The 17,925-nt window shown below is 46.7% G+C and overlaps 1 protein-coding gene across 1 annotated transcript in view; it reads right to left on the bottom strand.

Annotated features, from left to right (window-relative positions):
- LOC123351501 overlaps positions 1-17,925 on the bottom strand; it is a 60,357-nt gene that overhangs the window by 28,639 nt on the left and 13,793 nt on the right. The window contains exons 4-5 of the mRNA XM_044990885.1: positions 14,759-15,142; positions 8,433-8,594 (exon numbers count right to left, since the gene is read on the bottom strand). Coding sequence (XP_044846820.1) covers positions 8,433-8,594; positions 14,759-15,142 — 546 coding nt within the window. The remainder of the gene's footprint in view (positions 1-8,432; positions 8,595-14,758; positions 15,143-17,925) is intronic.

Raw genomic sequence — 17,925 nt, 5'->3', positions numbered from 1 at the left:
GAAATCTAACTTGCAATTCCTGGAATCATCTGCCTCCTGGTGTTTGCTTTGCCCTCTCTTCGTCTCTTTAATCACTGCTTGGCTCCTGTCTCACCCATTGCAAGCTCTCTTTTGTTTCTCTTTAAAAGACCCAAATAGCATGAAAAGAGGGAAAAGAAAAATTCCGAGATAAGCCTGGGGGACTTCATAGAAACCCATGAACCTAAAAACAAACAAAAGAAAAAAGACCATCTAAGCTTTTCTTATGCTGCAGGGTTCTCTGGGTGCCAAAAATAATTCAACCTGCATCACCCAAGCCCTCCCACCTCTTTGCCAGCCTTTCATCTAAGGGTGCGTCAGTGCTGGTGAAGTTACAGGAGAGCTATTATTATTACTCAAGTATGCCATGAAGAGATCTTTAGTACCGCAGGAATTTCAGAGCATTTGGATCCTGCTAGGGAATAGAGGGCTGTTAGGAAGTAGGATCTATTCTAACCTATCATGTCCAGGTCCTAATATTGTGTGCCTTGCTGAAGTATCTGAACATGCTGGAGCTGAGGTCTTAGGCAGCACGCTGGGTGCAGAGGGAGCAGACAGACAGAAGCAAATTGGTGGGAGCTGGGGAGGATATTGAAGTGTGAGGAAAATTGACAGGGATGCAGGGAACGGGGGTTCAGGAGCAAGTTGCAGAAGGAATGTCTGGAAGTCGGGGAGCAGTGACTAAGCTCTGTGGGCTGTATAGAAAGGATGTAGAGAAATGGGAAAGGATCCAGAGGAGAGCGACAAAGATGATCAAAGGGCTGGAACGCAAGCCACAGGAGCAAAGGCTGAAGGAACTGGGTATGTTTAGTTTGGAAAAGAGGAGATGAAGCGGGATATGATAGCGGTGTTCAGCTACTTGAAAGGCTGGCGGAGAGAAGATGGAGAAACGTTGTTCTGTTTTGCCACCGAGGGCAGGACAAGAGGCAATGGGTTCAAACTACAGCAGAGCAGATTTAGGTTAAATCTCAGGGAAAACGTCCTAACGGAACGAAGAGTAGGCAATGGTACAGGTTGCCTTGGGAGGTGGCAGAAGCTTCTTCACTGGAGGTTTTCAAAAGGAGGCTGGGTAGCCAGCTGCCTTGGATGGTTTAGCAACAACGAATCCTGCATCTTGGCAGGGGGTTAGCCTAGATGACCCTTACGGTGAATCATCCTAACCCTAGGGTTCTATGAGTCTAAGACGTATGTCGAGAGCGTGTGGTGTTGGGGGAGGATAGCGAATGCTCAAGTCCCGTTTGCTTTTTTACAGTTTGGTGTGACTAGACCAGAATAATGGGGAGCATCACGGGGACTAGTAGGGAACCTGCCATTGAAAAGGCAACGATTAGCAACAGCAGAGAGACTTGGACCTAAGCTTTAACCAGGAGGGAAGGGAAGAGTGAGTCTCTGGCTCAGTAGAGAACAAATTCACTAGGACAGCACTAGGGAGGGTGCTGTGCCCCTTGTGGTGCTATCTGTGTCATGGCACCGAAAACCAACCCCCACCCATCTGTGATCAATAAGAGCCCATTCAAGGATCTCTTTCAGCCCCTGCCTTTTGCATTTCAATTAGTGGAACTCCCCCAGAGTGAAGGGGAGGAACAGAGCTTGTGGGCCATTCGTACAGGATGGGAGACGCTATCCTGGGAAGCAGTGCTATGAAATATAGTGCTTTACGATACAAATCCATTTGACAATGTCATTTATTGCAGGTCCCGCCCGGTGAAAAAGATTTGGGGGTCATGGTAGATAATCAGCGGAATGTGAGCGCTGTGGCCCCAAGAGCTAACACGATCCTGGGCTGCATGAACCCGGGAATCTCAACTTACTGTAGAGAGGTTATTTTACCACTGATGAGATTCTTATTGGAAAACCCAGGAGGTGAGTGGGTGCAAACCTGCCCACTTCTAAAGGCCCCTCCCCCAGCCTAGCGGGAGGGACCACTGGACCCAGGGACCAAATGAATACGGGGGACAATTAATGAGAAAAACGGGAACTGAGGTGAAGGTTCAAAACGAAGGTACCGGATGGGGGCACCAAGCGGAGACACTGATGAGATGGCTGCTGGAATCCTGTGGCCAGTTCTGATGCCTATAATTCAAGTAGGCTGTGGATAAATTGGAGAGGATTCCGAGAAGAGTCACAAGAATGATTAAAAGGTTAGAAAACCTGCCTCACACCGATAGATTGAGCTCCTTGACTCTATTTAACTTAAAAAGACGGTTAAGGCTTGACTTGATTACAGTCTACAAATATCTGCCTGGGGAACAAATAGTGACTAATGGGCTCTTTAGTCTAGCAGAGACAGGTCTAATCTGTACAATGGCTAGAAGTTGAAGTTAGCAAAATTCAGACTGGAAATAAGGCGTAAAATATTAACTGTGAGTGTGATTAGCCATTGGAACCATTTACCAGTGGTGGTCGTGGATTCTCCATCACTGACGATTTTTAAGTCAAGATTGGAGGTTTGTCTAGAGTCTATGCTCCAGGAGTTATTCTGGGCTAGTTCTATGGCCAGTGTTGTACAAGAGATCAGATGAGATGATCCCAGGGGTCCCTTCCGGCCTTTGAGTCTTTGAATGTCCAGTGTATTAGAATGGATTCGGATTGTCAGTATCCACGGCAATAAAAATAAATTGGAGGTAGGTTCGTCTGATGTAATAAGATCTCATTTCAGAGCTTTGGCCCACAGTATGGTGACTTCTGCAGCAGGTCCTTCTGCTAAGGAGAATGAAACACCAGGAGGCAGATGATGCCAGGAATCGTAGCTTTTATTGTAGCACATCTACATTAAAAGACGGGAGGGGAAAAGAGACCAGAGGGAGGAAATCGCCAACACTAAAGCGTCTACAGCACAAGTGTTACAGGATCTGTCCCAGGCACAGCTGATATCCCAGGGGCACAAAGACGGTCAGTTACTGGTTACAAGGGAAGGCATTGACCTCTGGATAGGAGAAGCGGAAGCAGTGCGCAGTGTGCGGACAGAGACAGGGAACGACGTTCCTAGAAACACGTCACACTGCAAGGGGAAAGCCAGACCAGCGGAGTGAGGAGAGAGCTATTGCGCGAGGGGCTGTAATTCATTTTCATTCCGTAGACGTCGGTGGGTCCGTGGGCACTAACAGAGCTTCTTTTCTTTGCAGCAGTCCTGCACAGGTGGGCATTTTGGAAGGCACGGAGGGCATGGACAACATTTTTGAGGGCACGGAGGACATGGACAACACTTTTGAGGGCACGGAGGACATGGACAACACTTTTGAGGGCACGGGCATGGATGCACGCATGTAGTGCACTTCTTCACACAGACTTTACAGCAGGGATCCACACATTTTGTCACACACTTGGTCACACAGACTTTGCAGCAGGGATCCAGGCATTTGGTAGTGCACTTGGTCACACAGCAAGGAGGGGGCAGGCAGGTCTTTTTGCATTGCTGCTGGTAAGCCATCTTCCTGGGACGTGGGCAAAACTGAAAGACAAAGGAGGCTTCAAGGTTTGCAAAATCAAGGCAAACAGCATCATCTGCTCATTAGCATCATGCACCAGAACATTCAGCAGAATCAGAGCCTGGTGTACTCGGGGACACTTCTCCACAGAGAGCATTGCCATTGCAAATAAATAGAGAATGAAAAAGCATGAGGGATGATGGACTGAAATCCCACTCTGAGGTGTGCAATGGGATTAGTGAAATAACCTCAATATAATTAAGCAAAACACTCCTGTGACCAGTAACATATTTCTGCAGAAGAAAGCAAAACATTCAGTGCAATATGTACTATCAGGTTTAAACAGCTGAGATTAATAGCAGGGCGAGAGAAACACAATGTGTTTAGCAGTATTTGTAACTATCAACCATTTCTGCATTCAAATGTTTTTCTGCTAGAAGAGTTAAATAAACCACTCAGCGCTTCTGAATGTGCGGGTGGCAGGTGGCACTGGTAGAGATCTTTCTGGAATCTCGTCATTATCACACTCTGTAGGACTGACTGAGCCTGATGCCACTGATCTAGGGGTAGAGTTTTCAGCTGAACTTTTCAAAAGCCCCAAATGAACAGTCGGTTCCTTTGGCCTCTCGTGTTCTGAACTAAATATTCAGGAATGGAAGTGCCTTTGTGCAGATGTTTTCTTCCCAGGTCCTTAGGCTGCACGAATGCATCTGGAGTTGTATTTCCAGCACGGAGCAGCTTGACTTTTATGGGTGGTGACTCCTTGAATCTCCTTACTGCCTTCCTTTCACTGGGGGGATGTGTGCGCAGGCAAGGCCTTTAGACTCTCTACTATTCCCCTCTAGCTCCACGGCTGGTGTAAATCAGTGGAGCTCCATTGACATCCACAAAATTGTGCAGGTTTTCGCTATTAAGGAATTTGGTAGTGAGAGGGCAGGTGCTATATCCCCTCCATATATTTTCAGTCTGAGTTACTTCCAGACACATCTTACTCCTTTGCCCTCAAGACTCTGACAGCTCCCTCCTCCTAGATGCTTCTTTCCCAGTTCTCTCTGCTGAAGCACTGAGCCCCACCCTGCAATTCCCTGTCACACCTGCTAATTTAATTTCCTGAATTAAAAAGGGATCCTGAAAGCAGGGGCGGAGAACATTCGGCACAAACAGAGGTTGGTGCCGTGAAAAACATTTCTGTCGAGAGAGCACTGCCATTGCAAACCACGTCAGAAAGAACAATCCTTACAGGGAATGGACTGAAATCCCCTCCTGCAGCCGTGCAATGGGATTAGAGAAATAACAGCAAGATACTCACGCAAAGCACTCTTGTGAACAGCAAGGAAAGGAAAGCCAAAAATGAAGCCCAGCCGTGAAGTTAGCTCTCCATAATAAGAACAAGACTTACCAAGTCACCAACAGGAGCAAACGAAGAAGCCGAGTGGATTGAGGAGCACTGGGACAGGAGCCTTTTTATATGGTTTGCATGGCCTGCTCCACGGAAATGAGGCACCCCACAGATATGCAGATATGATTCTTACAATCCTATCTAGCTCCAGTGACACAGCCTTCAATTACTCGCCTTCATCACTCATGTTACTAATTATTTGAATTAATTATTTTTAGCAGATCCACATTCCATATTAGAGTAAATGCTGTTTGTAAGTTCTTTGCCTGATCCATATACTCTATACTAGAAAAAGCCAATTCCATTAACAACAGGATTCTTTGCATTTCCATAAATTCCTTCTTCAGACTTTCTTGCATCTTCCTCTGAGGCATCAGGTACTGGTTGCTATTGGAGACAGGACACTGGACCGGATGGATCTTTGCTCTGAGCCATTATAGGCATTTCTTCATTCCTGGTAATGTTCAACTTCCCTCCATGATCTATCCCGCATGCTTCTATAGACACAGAGTTGATCTTGGATTCCTGGATTCCCCAGTATTTTTAGCAGGAGGACACTTCAAATCCAGCCCACTCTGTTAGTTCTGCTAGAATAAATATTTGTCAGGTGACTCCTAATGATATGGAGTTTGGCTCTTTATTAGCTGACATTGTGTCTTTACGTAGGGGTGGTTTTTTGCCATTATGCGCTAAAATTTCATTCTAATTGTTGTATTTTCTAATGCAGATGGTAATCTGCTGTGACAGGGTCCATCTTGATATATACGGGATGCCAGCACCCCCTGTGGGGAAAGCAATCTCCTGTCTGTCTCCATTACATTACAAAATTTCAATATCTAACATGCCATCAACATGAGTGTGGAATGGGAATTATGCAAATATGGACTGGAAAAAACACATATGTGATGCTGTTCCCACGGACATTGACTCTTCTGAAGAATAATGTCCAGGTTTTAATTTATTTCAGTTAGGAAACCAGCACCAATCTATGCATGTGTCCGGAAGCTCATGTTCCTTTTTAACCTATAGTGGGGTCTTTCTTTCCTGCTTTCCTTCATTCAGGATGAGAAGCCCTGGCAGAGATTTACTGAGATTGTAACGTCTTTGGCACAGGAACCAAACCTAACACAACAGGTTCTTGGTCCACTATCAGAATACATCACGTTTTGTGCTGGATTCTGTCACTTTTTCTCACGTTCAGCTACGCTTTCCTCTGAGGCCATACCACAGATTTCCACGTGTGGACCCAAGGAGTGAAGTGGGACTCCAACCTGACAAAGCTGAAGCTCTCCTCATTGGATATCTATGATCCTACTTCATGGACTTCCACCTTGAAAGCAGGTGTCCACTCGCTGCTTATGGGCTCGGCCCCTTAGGGTCCAGCAGTGAGTCCTGAAGAAGAGCCGAATTCTGAGAACAGATTAAAGTGAAAGTGACTGGAACACAAGCAGCGTGATTCCGGGAAAAAATAATTCCAGGGGAAGTGTTATCTGTACACAAAGCTTCTTCCCCCTGTGCTTTTAATGTTACAGCTCATCTCTCTCCATTCCATTGGAAGGGTAATAACGATTTCTGAGAAAAACAGGCCTGTTCGGAGAGTTACTTTGAGTGTGCTCAGATTCCAGACAATTAGAAATACTGAAGAGTGGTAGACAATTTTATTTATTTAATGATTTGATTTACTGTACCTCCTAGAGGCCCCAAGTATGACAGTGAACTCATTGCTAGGTGCTGTACAAACACATAGTCCCTGCCCCAAAGATTTTAATCTAGACAGGCAAAGGTTTGGAGGCGAAAGAGGCATAGGGAGGTGAAATGACTTGCCCAAGATCACACAGGCAGTCAGTAGCGGAGGCAGGGATACAGTCCAGGTCTCCTGACTCCCAGTGAAGGGCCGTATCCAGGAGATCCCACTGCCTCCTGTAAGGTATTTAATTAGTGTGACTCACTAGGAGACAGATTCCTTTGTTAGAAGAATCCAGAGATAGTTTCCAGCCCGTCTCTTCCAGGTAGGACCTGGCTCCTGGAACCCTGAGGCCCAACTCGTGATAATAACACACTGGAATTCCAAAGAGGAAGATACACGCGTGTCGGCAGCATCAGAGGCTGAGTCACAGGGTCTTGAATCAGCTGCTGCCATCTGAACCCACAGGAGAATCACACACCCTCAGGGCCTTGCAGCATGTGAGTCCACAGTGCCCGTTAACTGACTACGCGGGAATAGGAAAAGACACAAAAGAAAGGGTCTGCAAGTGTTGGGTTTAAGGGTGAAAGGGGAACATAATCTTTGTGATACATGCATAAAAAGCTCCTCATTTTCTGATTAAAATACATTAAAGCTTTCAACCTCTGTCGCAAGTGTTTACAATCTATATTAGAAAATATTAGAATTAGGATGAAGTTTCAGTGCAAAATGGCAGGAAGGCACCATGAGGTGAAGACACCATGTCACATCACAAAGACCCAAACTCCTTATCAGCAGACACCTGACCAATATTCATTCTAGCAGGAGTAACAGTGGCGAGTGGGCTGCATTTGGAGTTTCCTACTGCTATAAATACCAAGGAATCCATAAACCCAGTGTCAGCTCTGTGCCCGTAGCTCTGTGCGTGGTGTGGCATGGACGGGAGCTGTACATTAGCAGGAACAGAGAAATACCCAGAGTGGATCAGATCAGAGATCCATTCAGACCAATATCTTCTCTCTGCCAGTGAGCAGTACCAGCTGCCTCAGAGGAAGATGCAGGAGTCTGCGGATGGAATAAAAGGAACTCCATAAAGACCATTTTAAAGCAAACAATGCAGTTGTTTATTGAATTGTATTTCTAATATGAATTTTGTACGTCAGGCATTTCCTCACAGATGACACGTGTGTCCACTTAAAATAATTATTAAAAATAATGATGCCAACACGTAGTTGAAGGATGTTGAATTGGAGCAAGTCAGTTTATGCAAATCATATTTGCATACCTCTAGGATATCTCGTTTCCGGAGACCAGGCCATGGAAACCATATAAAAAGACTCGCATCACAATGCTCCACAAACAACTTGACATCTTCATTAGCTCCTGTTGGTGAATAGGGTAAGTCTCCTTCTGATGATTGGGAGCTAACTTCAAGGCTGGGCTTAATTTTTGGCTTTTCTCTTCTTGCTGCTCACAAGAGTGTTTTCCTGAAGTGTCTTGTGGCTATTTCACTAATCCCATTGCAGGCCATGAGAAAGAGTTTTCAGTCCATTCTCCCTCTTGTTTGTTCTTTCTGAAGTGGTTTGCAATGGCAATGCTCTCTCTGGAGAAGTGCACCAGCCTCTGATTCTGCTGAATGTTCTGGTGCATGATGCGAATGAGAAGATGATTCTGTTTGTCTTGATTTTGCAAACCTAGAAGCCTCCTTTGTCTTTCAGTTTTGCCCACGTCCCAGGAAGATGGCTTATCAGCAGCAATGCAAACAGACCTGCCTGCCGCCTCCTTGCTGTGTGACCAAGTGCACTACCAAATGCCTGGATCCCTGCTGCAAAGTCTGTGTGACCAAGTGTGTGACAAAATGCGTGGATCCCTGCTGTAAAGTCTGTGTGAAGAAGTGCACTACATGCGTGCATCCATGCCCGTGCCCTCAAAAGTGTTGTCCATGTCCTCCGTGCCCTCAAAAGTGTCTTCCGTGCCCTCAAAAGTGTTGTCCATGTCCTCCGTGCCCTCAAAAGTGTTGTCCATGCCCTCCGTGCCTTCCAAAATGCCCACCTGTGCAGGACTGCTGCAAAGAAAAGAAGCTCTGTTAGTGCCCACAGAACCACCGATGTCTATGGAATGAAAATGATTTACAGCCCCTACGCAGTAGCTCTCTCCTCACTCCGCTGGTCTAGCATTCTCCTTGCACTGTTAAGTGTTTCTAGGAACGTGTAACACTTGTGCTGTAGACTCTTTAGTGCTGGTGATTTTCCCCCTCTGGTCTCTTTTCTCATTCCATCTTTTTATGTAGATGTGCCATAATAAAAGCTACAATTCATGACATCATCTGCCTCCTGGTGTTTCATTTTCTTCAGCAGTTACATACACTCAGACCCAGATTCTCCTTCCTTGGGTTTCCTTTTAAACAGACCCTTCCCTCAGAACTGGTCACAGTTGCCCAGAAGAAGTGATGGGGACAGAGGCAGCAAGGAGGAGAAAATCAGGACAGATCCAGGTGTTAAGAATATAAGAACGGCAATACTGGGTCAGACCAATGGTCCATCTAGCCCAGTATCCTGTCTTCCGACAGTGGCCAATGCCAGGTACCCCAGAGGGAATGAACAGAACAGGGAATCACCACGTGATCCATCCCGTGGATGCATTTCCTCTGGAATGGTGGCCGAAGCACGAAGGGAGGGACACATGACACTCTACCGCATCTGGCATTCAAATATCCCGTGACGTCAGCCACAACAGTTCCATACGAACACACGTTCCCACCCCCAGACGACACTGCGAAGAAGCAGGCAGCACCTTGTTGCTAGGTTTGTACATCACTTAGCATAACGGGCTGCTAGGTGCTGTGACGATTCCAAAACAGAATAATATTGTCATCTTCAGCCATCAATTTAGAGAGTTCGTATCCACCGCTGGCTACAATCTATGGTCGAAATTCATCTCTGGAGTAACTCCATTGAGTCCAATGCCAAACTGGGCCAGGAAAACGAGATTTATTGCCTGGTGACATGCAAGTGGCTCAACAAACAGAACTAGTATAAAATATGGCCAATTTTTTTTTGAGCTATAAAATCCTTTTCTTTGGAAGGAGCAATAAGCCTGAGCTCCACAGGCAGAGTCCCGCATTCATTTTCATGGCATGCTCCTGGAATACACTGTTTGAAGGGATAGAAGTGAGTCAGTCACTAGGAACCTATGTCAGAAAAATGACACTGAGGGGCATATGCTGATGCAACACCCCCACAACCAGTCTTCAACTGTTTTTGATCATGGGACATCAGGGTTATAACTCAGACCTCAACCACCTGAGCTAAGTAGTAACACCATTACCTATAGTAGCCTGTCACCTTGAAATTCCATTTTCTATTGAGTAGCCGCTAGAGAGGGATACAAGCCACCCATGACTGTGACAATTGTGAGAGGAGAGCGACAGAGGATCACTGATCTCCTTGTACTCTAACAATTAATCAGGAAAACATAAGCTCCAAAGTACTTTGGATCTGGCACTTTCTCCATACCAATAATTCTCAACATTTCTGTAGTCTCCAGTATTTGAGGTCATTATCATCTGACATTGTGTCTTCGTTTAGTAGTGGCTTTCTGCCATTTTGTGCTGCAACTTCATTCTAATTCTAATCCATTCTAATACACTGGACAGTCATATATTCCAAGGCCAGAAGGGACCACTGGGATCATCTCCTCTGATCTCTTGTACAACACTGGCCATAGAACTAGCCCAGAATAACCCCTAGAGCATAGACTCTAGACCAGGGGTGGGCAAACTTTTTGGGGCGAGGGCCACATCTGGGTGAGCAAATTGTATGCAGGGCTGGGGCAGGGCGGGTGGAGTGCGGGATGTGGAGGAAGGGGCTCAGGACAAGGGATTGGGGCAGAGAAGGGGTGCAGAGTGTAAGAGGGGGCTCAGGGAAGGGGGTTGGGGTACAGGAGGGGTGCAGAGTGCAGGATGGGGCTCAGGGCAGGGAGTTGGGGTGCACGGGGTGCAGGGTGCAGCAGGGAGCTCAGGGCAGGTGGTTGGAATGCACAGGAGAGCAGAAAGGGGCTCAGGGCAGGGAGTTGGGTGCAGGAGGGGTGCGAGGTACAGGCAGAGGGCTTAGGGCAGGAAGTTGGGGGGCGGGGCGAGGAGGGGTTTGAGCTCCAGCCCGGTGCCGCTTACCTAAAGTGGCTCCGGGGTGGCAGTGGCGCACACCAGGGCCAGGGCAGGCTCCCTGCATGCCTGCCCTGTCCCCACGCCACTCCAGGAAGTGCTGCGGCCCCTGGGGGGGGGCAGAGGGCTCTGCGTGCGCACATGGAGCCCTTTGCCTCCCGGCCCGGGGGCTGCTTCTGAGAGCAGCGCCGGGCCCGCAGCACCACCAGGGGTAATCCCGCGGGCCGGATCCAAAGCCCTGAAGGGTCGGATCCGGCCCGCGGGCCATAGTTTGCCCATCCCTGCTCTAGACAAACCTCCAATCTTGACTTAAAAATTGTCAGTGATGGAGAATCCACAACCACGGCTGGTAAATGGTTCCAATGGCTAATCACACACTCAGTTAATATTTTATGCCTTATTTCCAGTCTGAATTTTTCTAGCTTCCGATTCCAGCCATTGTACAGATTAGACCTGTCTCTGCTAGACAGCAGAGCCCGTTCTTAAATATTTGCTCCCCAGGCACAACAGTCTCCCCCACTAGTGCTGTACTAGTGCATTCGTTCACTATTGAGCCAGAGACGTGTCACCCTTCCCTTCCCTCCTGGTTAAAGCTTAGGTCCAAGTCTCTCTGCTGTTGCTAAGTGCTGCCTTTTCAATGGCAGGTTCCCTACTAGTCCCCGTGATGCTCCCCATTATTCTGGTCTAGTCACACCAAACTGTAAAAAAGCAAACGGGACTTGAGCATTCGCTATCCTCCCCCAACACCACACGCTCTCGACATATGGCTTAGACTCATAGAACCCTAGGGTTAGGATGCACCATGAGGGTCATCTAGGCTAACCCCCTGCCAAGATGCAGGATTCGTTGTTAAAGCATCCAAGGCAGCTGGCTACCCAGCCTCCTTTTGAAAACCTCCAGTGAAGAAGCTTCTGACACCTCCCAAGGCAACCTGTACCATTGCCTACTCTTCGTTCCGTTAGGACGTTTTTCCTGAGATTTAACCTAAATCTGCTCTGCTGGAGTTTCAACCCATAGCCTCTTGTCCTGCCCTCGGTGGCAAAACAGAACAACGTTTCTCCATCTTCTCTCCGCCAGCCTTTCAAGTAGCTGAACACCGCTATCATATCCCGCTTCATCTCCTCTTTTCCAAACTAAACATACCCAGTTCCTTCAGCCTTTGCTCCTGTGGCTTGCATTCCAGCCCTTTGATCATCTTTGTCGCTCGCCTCTGGATCCTTTCCCATTTCTCTACATCCTTTCTATACAGCCCACAGAGCTTATCCTATTTCCTCACAGCCCCATTCCCTAGCAGGCTGCTAATGCTCTGAGATTCCCGCGTTACTAAAGTTCTCTTCCTGGGATATTTGCACCAATAGAGTGTGCCGTGTGTCATAGAGTGTAGCATAAGGTGTGAGATTGAGGGGTAAGTGTGGAAGCCTCCACTGGGTTGTGGTCCATACATCGATACATAGGACCAAAGCTTTTTGAGTGCTTTGGGATGTGGGTTTCATATCATCCAAACCTGCCTTCTGTTCAAATAAAAGGAAGTATTTCTTCACACAACGCACAGTCAACCTGTGGAACTCCTTGCCAGAGGATGTTGTGAAGGCCAAGACCATAACAGGGTTCCAAAAAGAACTAGTTAAATTCAGAGAGGATAGGTCCATCTATGGCTATTAGCCAGGATGGGCAGAGATGGTGTCCCTAGCCTCTATTTCCCAGAAGCTGGGAATGGGTGACAGGGGCTGGATCACTTGATGATTCCCTGTTCTGTTCATTCCCTCTGGGGCACCTGGCACTGGCCACTGTCGGAAGACAGGACACTGGGCTAGATGGACCTTTGGTCTGACCCAGTAGGGGTCTAATACTGGCCATTCTTATGTTCCTATGTTGAGACCACTAGTGTTTGTTATTGCTGTGGGCTACCCAAGAAAAATGGCACATCATAGCATAGAGAACATCCACAGCAAAGACTTGGAGCTGTGGTAGGGGGTTGGTGTGGCCTAGTGGATAAACACTTGACAGGCAGACAGAGGAGCTGGTTCTCTCCTAGCTCCATCACACACCTGCAGTGTGACCTTGGGTGAGTCCGTCCCCTCCTCATTTTCAGTCTGTTTAGATGGCCAGCTCTTCAGGGGAAGGGACTGTGTCCTGCCGCCTGTCTGCTCAGCACCTGAGCCATGCGGCCCCGGTCTCAGTGGGGCCTCGAGGAGCTAATGAAATATGAAGTAATAATAATAATAGCTCTCCTGTAACTCCACCAGCACTGACACACCCTTAGATGAAAGGCTGGCAAAGAGGTGGGAGGGCTTGGCTGATGCAGGTTGAATTATTTTTGGCACCCAGAGAACACTGCAGCATAAGAAAAGCTCAGATGGTCTTTTCTCCTTTGCATCTTTTCAAGTTCATGGGTGTCTACGAAGTCGCCGAGACTTATCTCAGAATTTTTCTTTCCCCTTTTTTCATGCTATTTGGGTCTTTAAAAGTGAAACACAAGAGAGCTTGAAATGGGTGAGACAGGAGCCAAGCGGTGATTAAAGAGACGAAGAGAGGGCAAAGCAAACACCAGGAGGCAGATGATTCCAGGAACTGCAAGTTAGATTTCAACACAACAATAAATCAAGGTTGGATGGAAGCTGAGGAATGAATATTCCAGTGCTGAGCATGTGACGGTAGAATTGTACAGAGTGCGTCTCTAGGATGTGAGCAATATCTGAGGGGTACATACACAGTCAGTTACATGATATATGGAAGGTCCTGATCCCATAAGAGAATTAACAGTCTGTGGAAGGATAAACCTCTGGAACCATCAGTGAAATAACTTACAAAGCTCAGGAGAACGTGAGCTAAGCTAGAGAAAGAGAAATAACTTGCAAAGGGATGTCAGTTGTATGAATTTTTGGCAGGGAGGTTATTAACAAATGAAAAAAACATTCCAAGGGAAGGGAAGCAGCAAAGAATCCTGTGGCACCTTATAGACTAACAGACGTTTTGCAGCATGAGCTTTCGTGGGTGAATCCCCACTTCTTCGGATGCAAACCTGTTAGTCTATAAGGTGCCACAGGATTCTTTGCTGCTTCTACAGAACCAGACTAACACGGCTACCCCTCTGATACAAGGGAAGGGAGAGGACTCTCCATCACTAAAAGATCAAGACCTTTATGCTAGAGATGCTTTAGTGAATCACACAATATGGGGTATAAGTATACAGGGGTGACTGGATGAAATTCTCTGTGTTGTATTGTATAGGGTGTCAATCTAGATCCTAATGGGCCCTTCCTGCCTTATGCAATTTAAAGGTGAAAATGTAGAGAGGGGAATACAGCAATGCCGAGTTTCCAGGAAATGTGAAACAGAGGTGTACATTTTTACAGGCAATGCCTGATTGCCCTTGGTGCTTGCAAAAATCTCCCCCATAATGTATAGTCCATGTCTGTGCTTATGGATAGCATCAGTAACCCCCTGTGGAAGGGGGCATGATCACTGTGCAAGATCAAGATCTATTCTCTTAAAAGAGGCTTTTTTTGCTCAACTTCCATTGGTTTTCTAGGATAGCCAAGCCCCAGTGGGGTCTATTCAGTATCCATGGCAATAAAAATACATTGGAGGTAACGTCAGCTGACTTAATGAGACCTCATTTCAGAACTTTGGCCCACAGTATGGTGACTTCTGCAGCAGGTCCTTCTGCTAAGGAGAATGAAACACCAGGAGGCAGATGATGCCAGGAATCGTAGCTTTTATTGTAGCACATCTACATTAAAAGGCGGGAGGGGAAAAGAGAACGGAGGAGGATAATTACCAACACTAAAGCGTCTACAGCACAAGTGTTACAGGATCTGTCCCAGGCACAGCTGATATCCCAGGGGCACAAAGACGGTCAGTTACTGGTTACAAGGGGGGACATTGACCTCTGGATAGGAGAAGCGGAAGCAGTGCGCAGTGTGCGGACAGAGACTGGGAACGACGTTCCTAGAAACACGTCACACTGCAAGGGGAAAGCCAGACCAGCGGAGTGAGGAGAGAGCTACTGCGCGAAGGGCTGTAATTCATTCTCATTCCGTAGGCGTCGGTGGTTCCGTGGGCACTAACAGAGCTTCTTTTCTTTGCAGCAGTGCTGCACAGGTGGGCATTTTGGAAGGCACGGAGGGCATGGAGGACACTTTTGAGGGCACGGAGGACATGGACAACACTTTTGAGGGCACGGAGGACATGGACAACACTTTTGAGGGCATGGAAGACACTTTTGAGGGCACGGAGGACATGGACAACACTTTTGAGGGCACGGGCATGGATGCACGCATGTAGTGCACTTCTTCACACAGACTTTACAGCAGGGATCCACGCATTTTGTCACACACTTGGTCACACAGACTTTGCAGCAGGGATCCAGGCATTTGGTAGTGCACTTGGTCACACAGCAAGGAGGGGGCAGGCAGGTCTGTTTGCATTGCTGCTGGTAAGTCATCTTCCTGGGACGTGGGCAAAACTGAAAGACAAAGGAGGCTTCAAGGTTTGCAAAATCAAGACAAACAGCATCATCTTCTCATTCGCATCATGCACCAGAACATTCAGCAGAATCAGAGGCTGGTGCACTTGGGGACACTTCTCCACAGAGAGCATTGCCATTGCAAATCAATACAGAATGAAAAAGCATGAGGGAGGATGGACTGAAATCCCACTCTGAAGGTTTACAATGGGATTAGTGAAATAACCTCAATATAATTAAGCAAAACACTCCTGTGACCAGTAACATATTTCTGCAGAAGAAAGCAAAACATTCAGTGCAATATGTACTATCAGATTTAAACAGCTGAGATTAATAGCAGGGCGAGAGAAACAGAATGTGTTTAGCAGTATTTGTAACCATCAACCATTTCTGCATTCAAATGTTTTTCTGCTAGAGGAGTTAAATAAACCACTCAGCGCTTCTGAATGTGCAGGTGGCAGGTGGCACTGGTAGAGATCTCTCTGGAATCTCCTTATTGTCACACTCTGTAGGACTGACTGAGCCTGATGCCACTGATCTAAGGGTAGAGTTTTCAGCTGAACTTTTCAAAAGCCCCAAATGAACAGTCGGTTCCTTTGGCCTCTTGTGTTCCAAACTAAATATTCAGGAATGGAAGTGCATTTGTGCAGATGTTTTCTTCCCAGGTCCTTAGGCTGCACGAATGCATCTGGAGTTATATTTCCAGCACAGAGCAGCTTGACTTTTATGGGTGGTGACTCCTTGAATCTCCTTACTGCCTTCCTTTCATTGGGGGGATGTGTGCGCAGGCAAGGCCTTTAGACTCTCTTCTATTCCCCTCTAGCTCCACGGCTGGTGTAAATCAGTGGAGCTCCACTGACGTCCACAGAATTGTGCAGGTTTTCGCTATTAAGGAATTTGGTAGTGAAAGGGCAGGTGCTATATCCCCTCCATATATTTTCAGTCTGAGTTACTTCCAGACACATCTTACTCCTTTGCCCTCATTTCTCCAACAGTCTCTCCGCCTAGATGTTTCTCTTTCCAGTGCTCTCTGCTGAAGCACTGAGCCCCACCCTGCAATTCCCTGTCACACCTGCTAATTTAATTTCCTGAATTAAAAAGGGATCCCGAAAGCAGGGACGGAGAACATTCGGCACAAACAGAGGTTGGTGCCGTGGGAAACATTTCTGTCGAGAGAGCACTGCCATTGCAAACCACTTCAGAAAGAACAATCCTTACAGGGAATGGACTGAAATCCCCTCCTGCAGCCGTGCAATGGGATTAGAGAAATAACAGCAAGATACTTACACAAAGCACTATTATGAACAACAAGGAAAGGAAAACCAAAAATGAAGCCAAGCCATGAAGTTAGCTCTCCATAATAAGAACAAGACTTACCAAGTCACCAACAGCAACAAACGAAGAAGCCGAGTGGATTGAGGAGCACTGGAACAGGAACCTTTTTATATGGTTTGCATGGCCTGCTCCACGGAAATGAGGCACCCCACAGATATGCAGATATGATTCTTACAATCCTATCTAGCTCCAGTGACACAGCCTTCAATTACTCGCCTTCATCACTCATGTTACTAATTATTTTAATTAATTATTTTTAGCGGATGCACATTCCATATTAGAGTAAATGCTGTTTGTAAGTTCTCTGATTGATCACATACTCTATATTAGAAAAAGCCAATTCCATTAACAACAGGATTCTTTGCATTTCCATAAATTCCTTCTTCAGACTTTCTTGCATCTTCCTCTGAGGCATCAGGTACTGGTTGCTATTGGAGACAGGACACTGGACCGGATGGATCTTTGCTCTGAGCCATTATGGGCATTTCTTCATTCCTGCTAATGTTCAACTTCCCTCCATGATCTACCCCGCATGCTTCTATAGACACAGAGTTGATCTTGGATTCCTGGATTCCCCAGTATTTTTAGCAGGAGGACACTTCAAATCCAGCCCAGTCTGTTAGTTCTGCTAGAATAAATATTTGTCAGGTGACTCCTAATGATATGGAGTTTGGCTCTTTATTAGCTGACATTGTGTCTTTACGTATGGGGTGGTTTTTTGCCATTATGCACTAAAATTTATTCTAATTGTTGTATTTTCTAATGCAGATGGTAATCTGCTGTGACAGGGTCCATCTTGATATATACGGGATGCCAGCACCCCCTGTGGGGAAAGCAATCTCCTGTCTGTCTCCATTACATTACAAAATTTCAATATCTGACATGCCATCAACATGAGTGTGGAATGGGAATTATGCAAATATGGACTGGAAAAAACACATATGTGATGCTGTTCCCACGGACATTGACTCTTCTGAAGAATAATGTCCAGGTTTTAATTTATTTCAGTTAGGAAACCAGCACCAATCTATGCATGTGTCCGGAAGCTCATGTTCCTTTTTAACCTATAGTGGGGTCTTTCTTTCCTGCTTTCCTTCATTCAGGATGAGAAGCCCTGGCAGAGATTTACTGAGATTGTAACGTCTTTGGCACAGGAACCAAACCTAACACAACAGGTTCTTGGTCCACTATCAGAATACATCATGTTGTGTGCTGGATTCTGTCACTTTTTCTCACGTTCAGCTACACTTTCCTCTGAGGCCGTACCACAGATTTCCACATGTGGACCCAAGGAGTGAAGTGGGACTCCAACCTGACAAAGCTGAAGCTCTCCTCATTGGATATCTATGATCCTACTTTATGGACTTCCACCTTGAAAGCAGGTGTCCACTCGCTGCTTATGGGCTCGGCCCCTTAGGGTCCAGCAGTGAG

The sequence above is a fragment of the Mauremys mutica genome, chromosome 17 (genome assembly GCF_020497125.1).
Source record: "Mauremys mutica isolate MM-2020 ecotype Southern chromosome 17, ASM2049712v1, whole genome shotgun sequence".
Lineage (NCBI taxonomy): Eukaryota > Metazoa > Chordata > Testudines > Geoemydidae > Mauremys > Mauremys mutica.
Note: the sequence above shows the minus strand (reverse complement) of the source record. Positions and strands in the feature narration are given on the sequence as shown.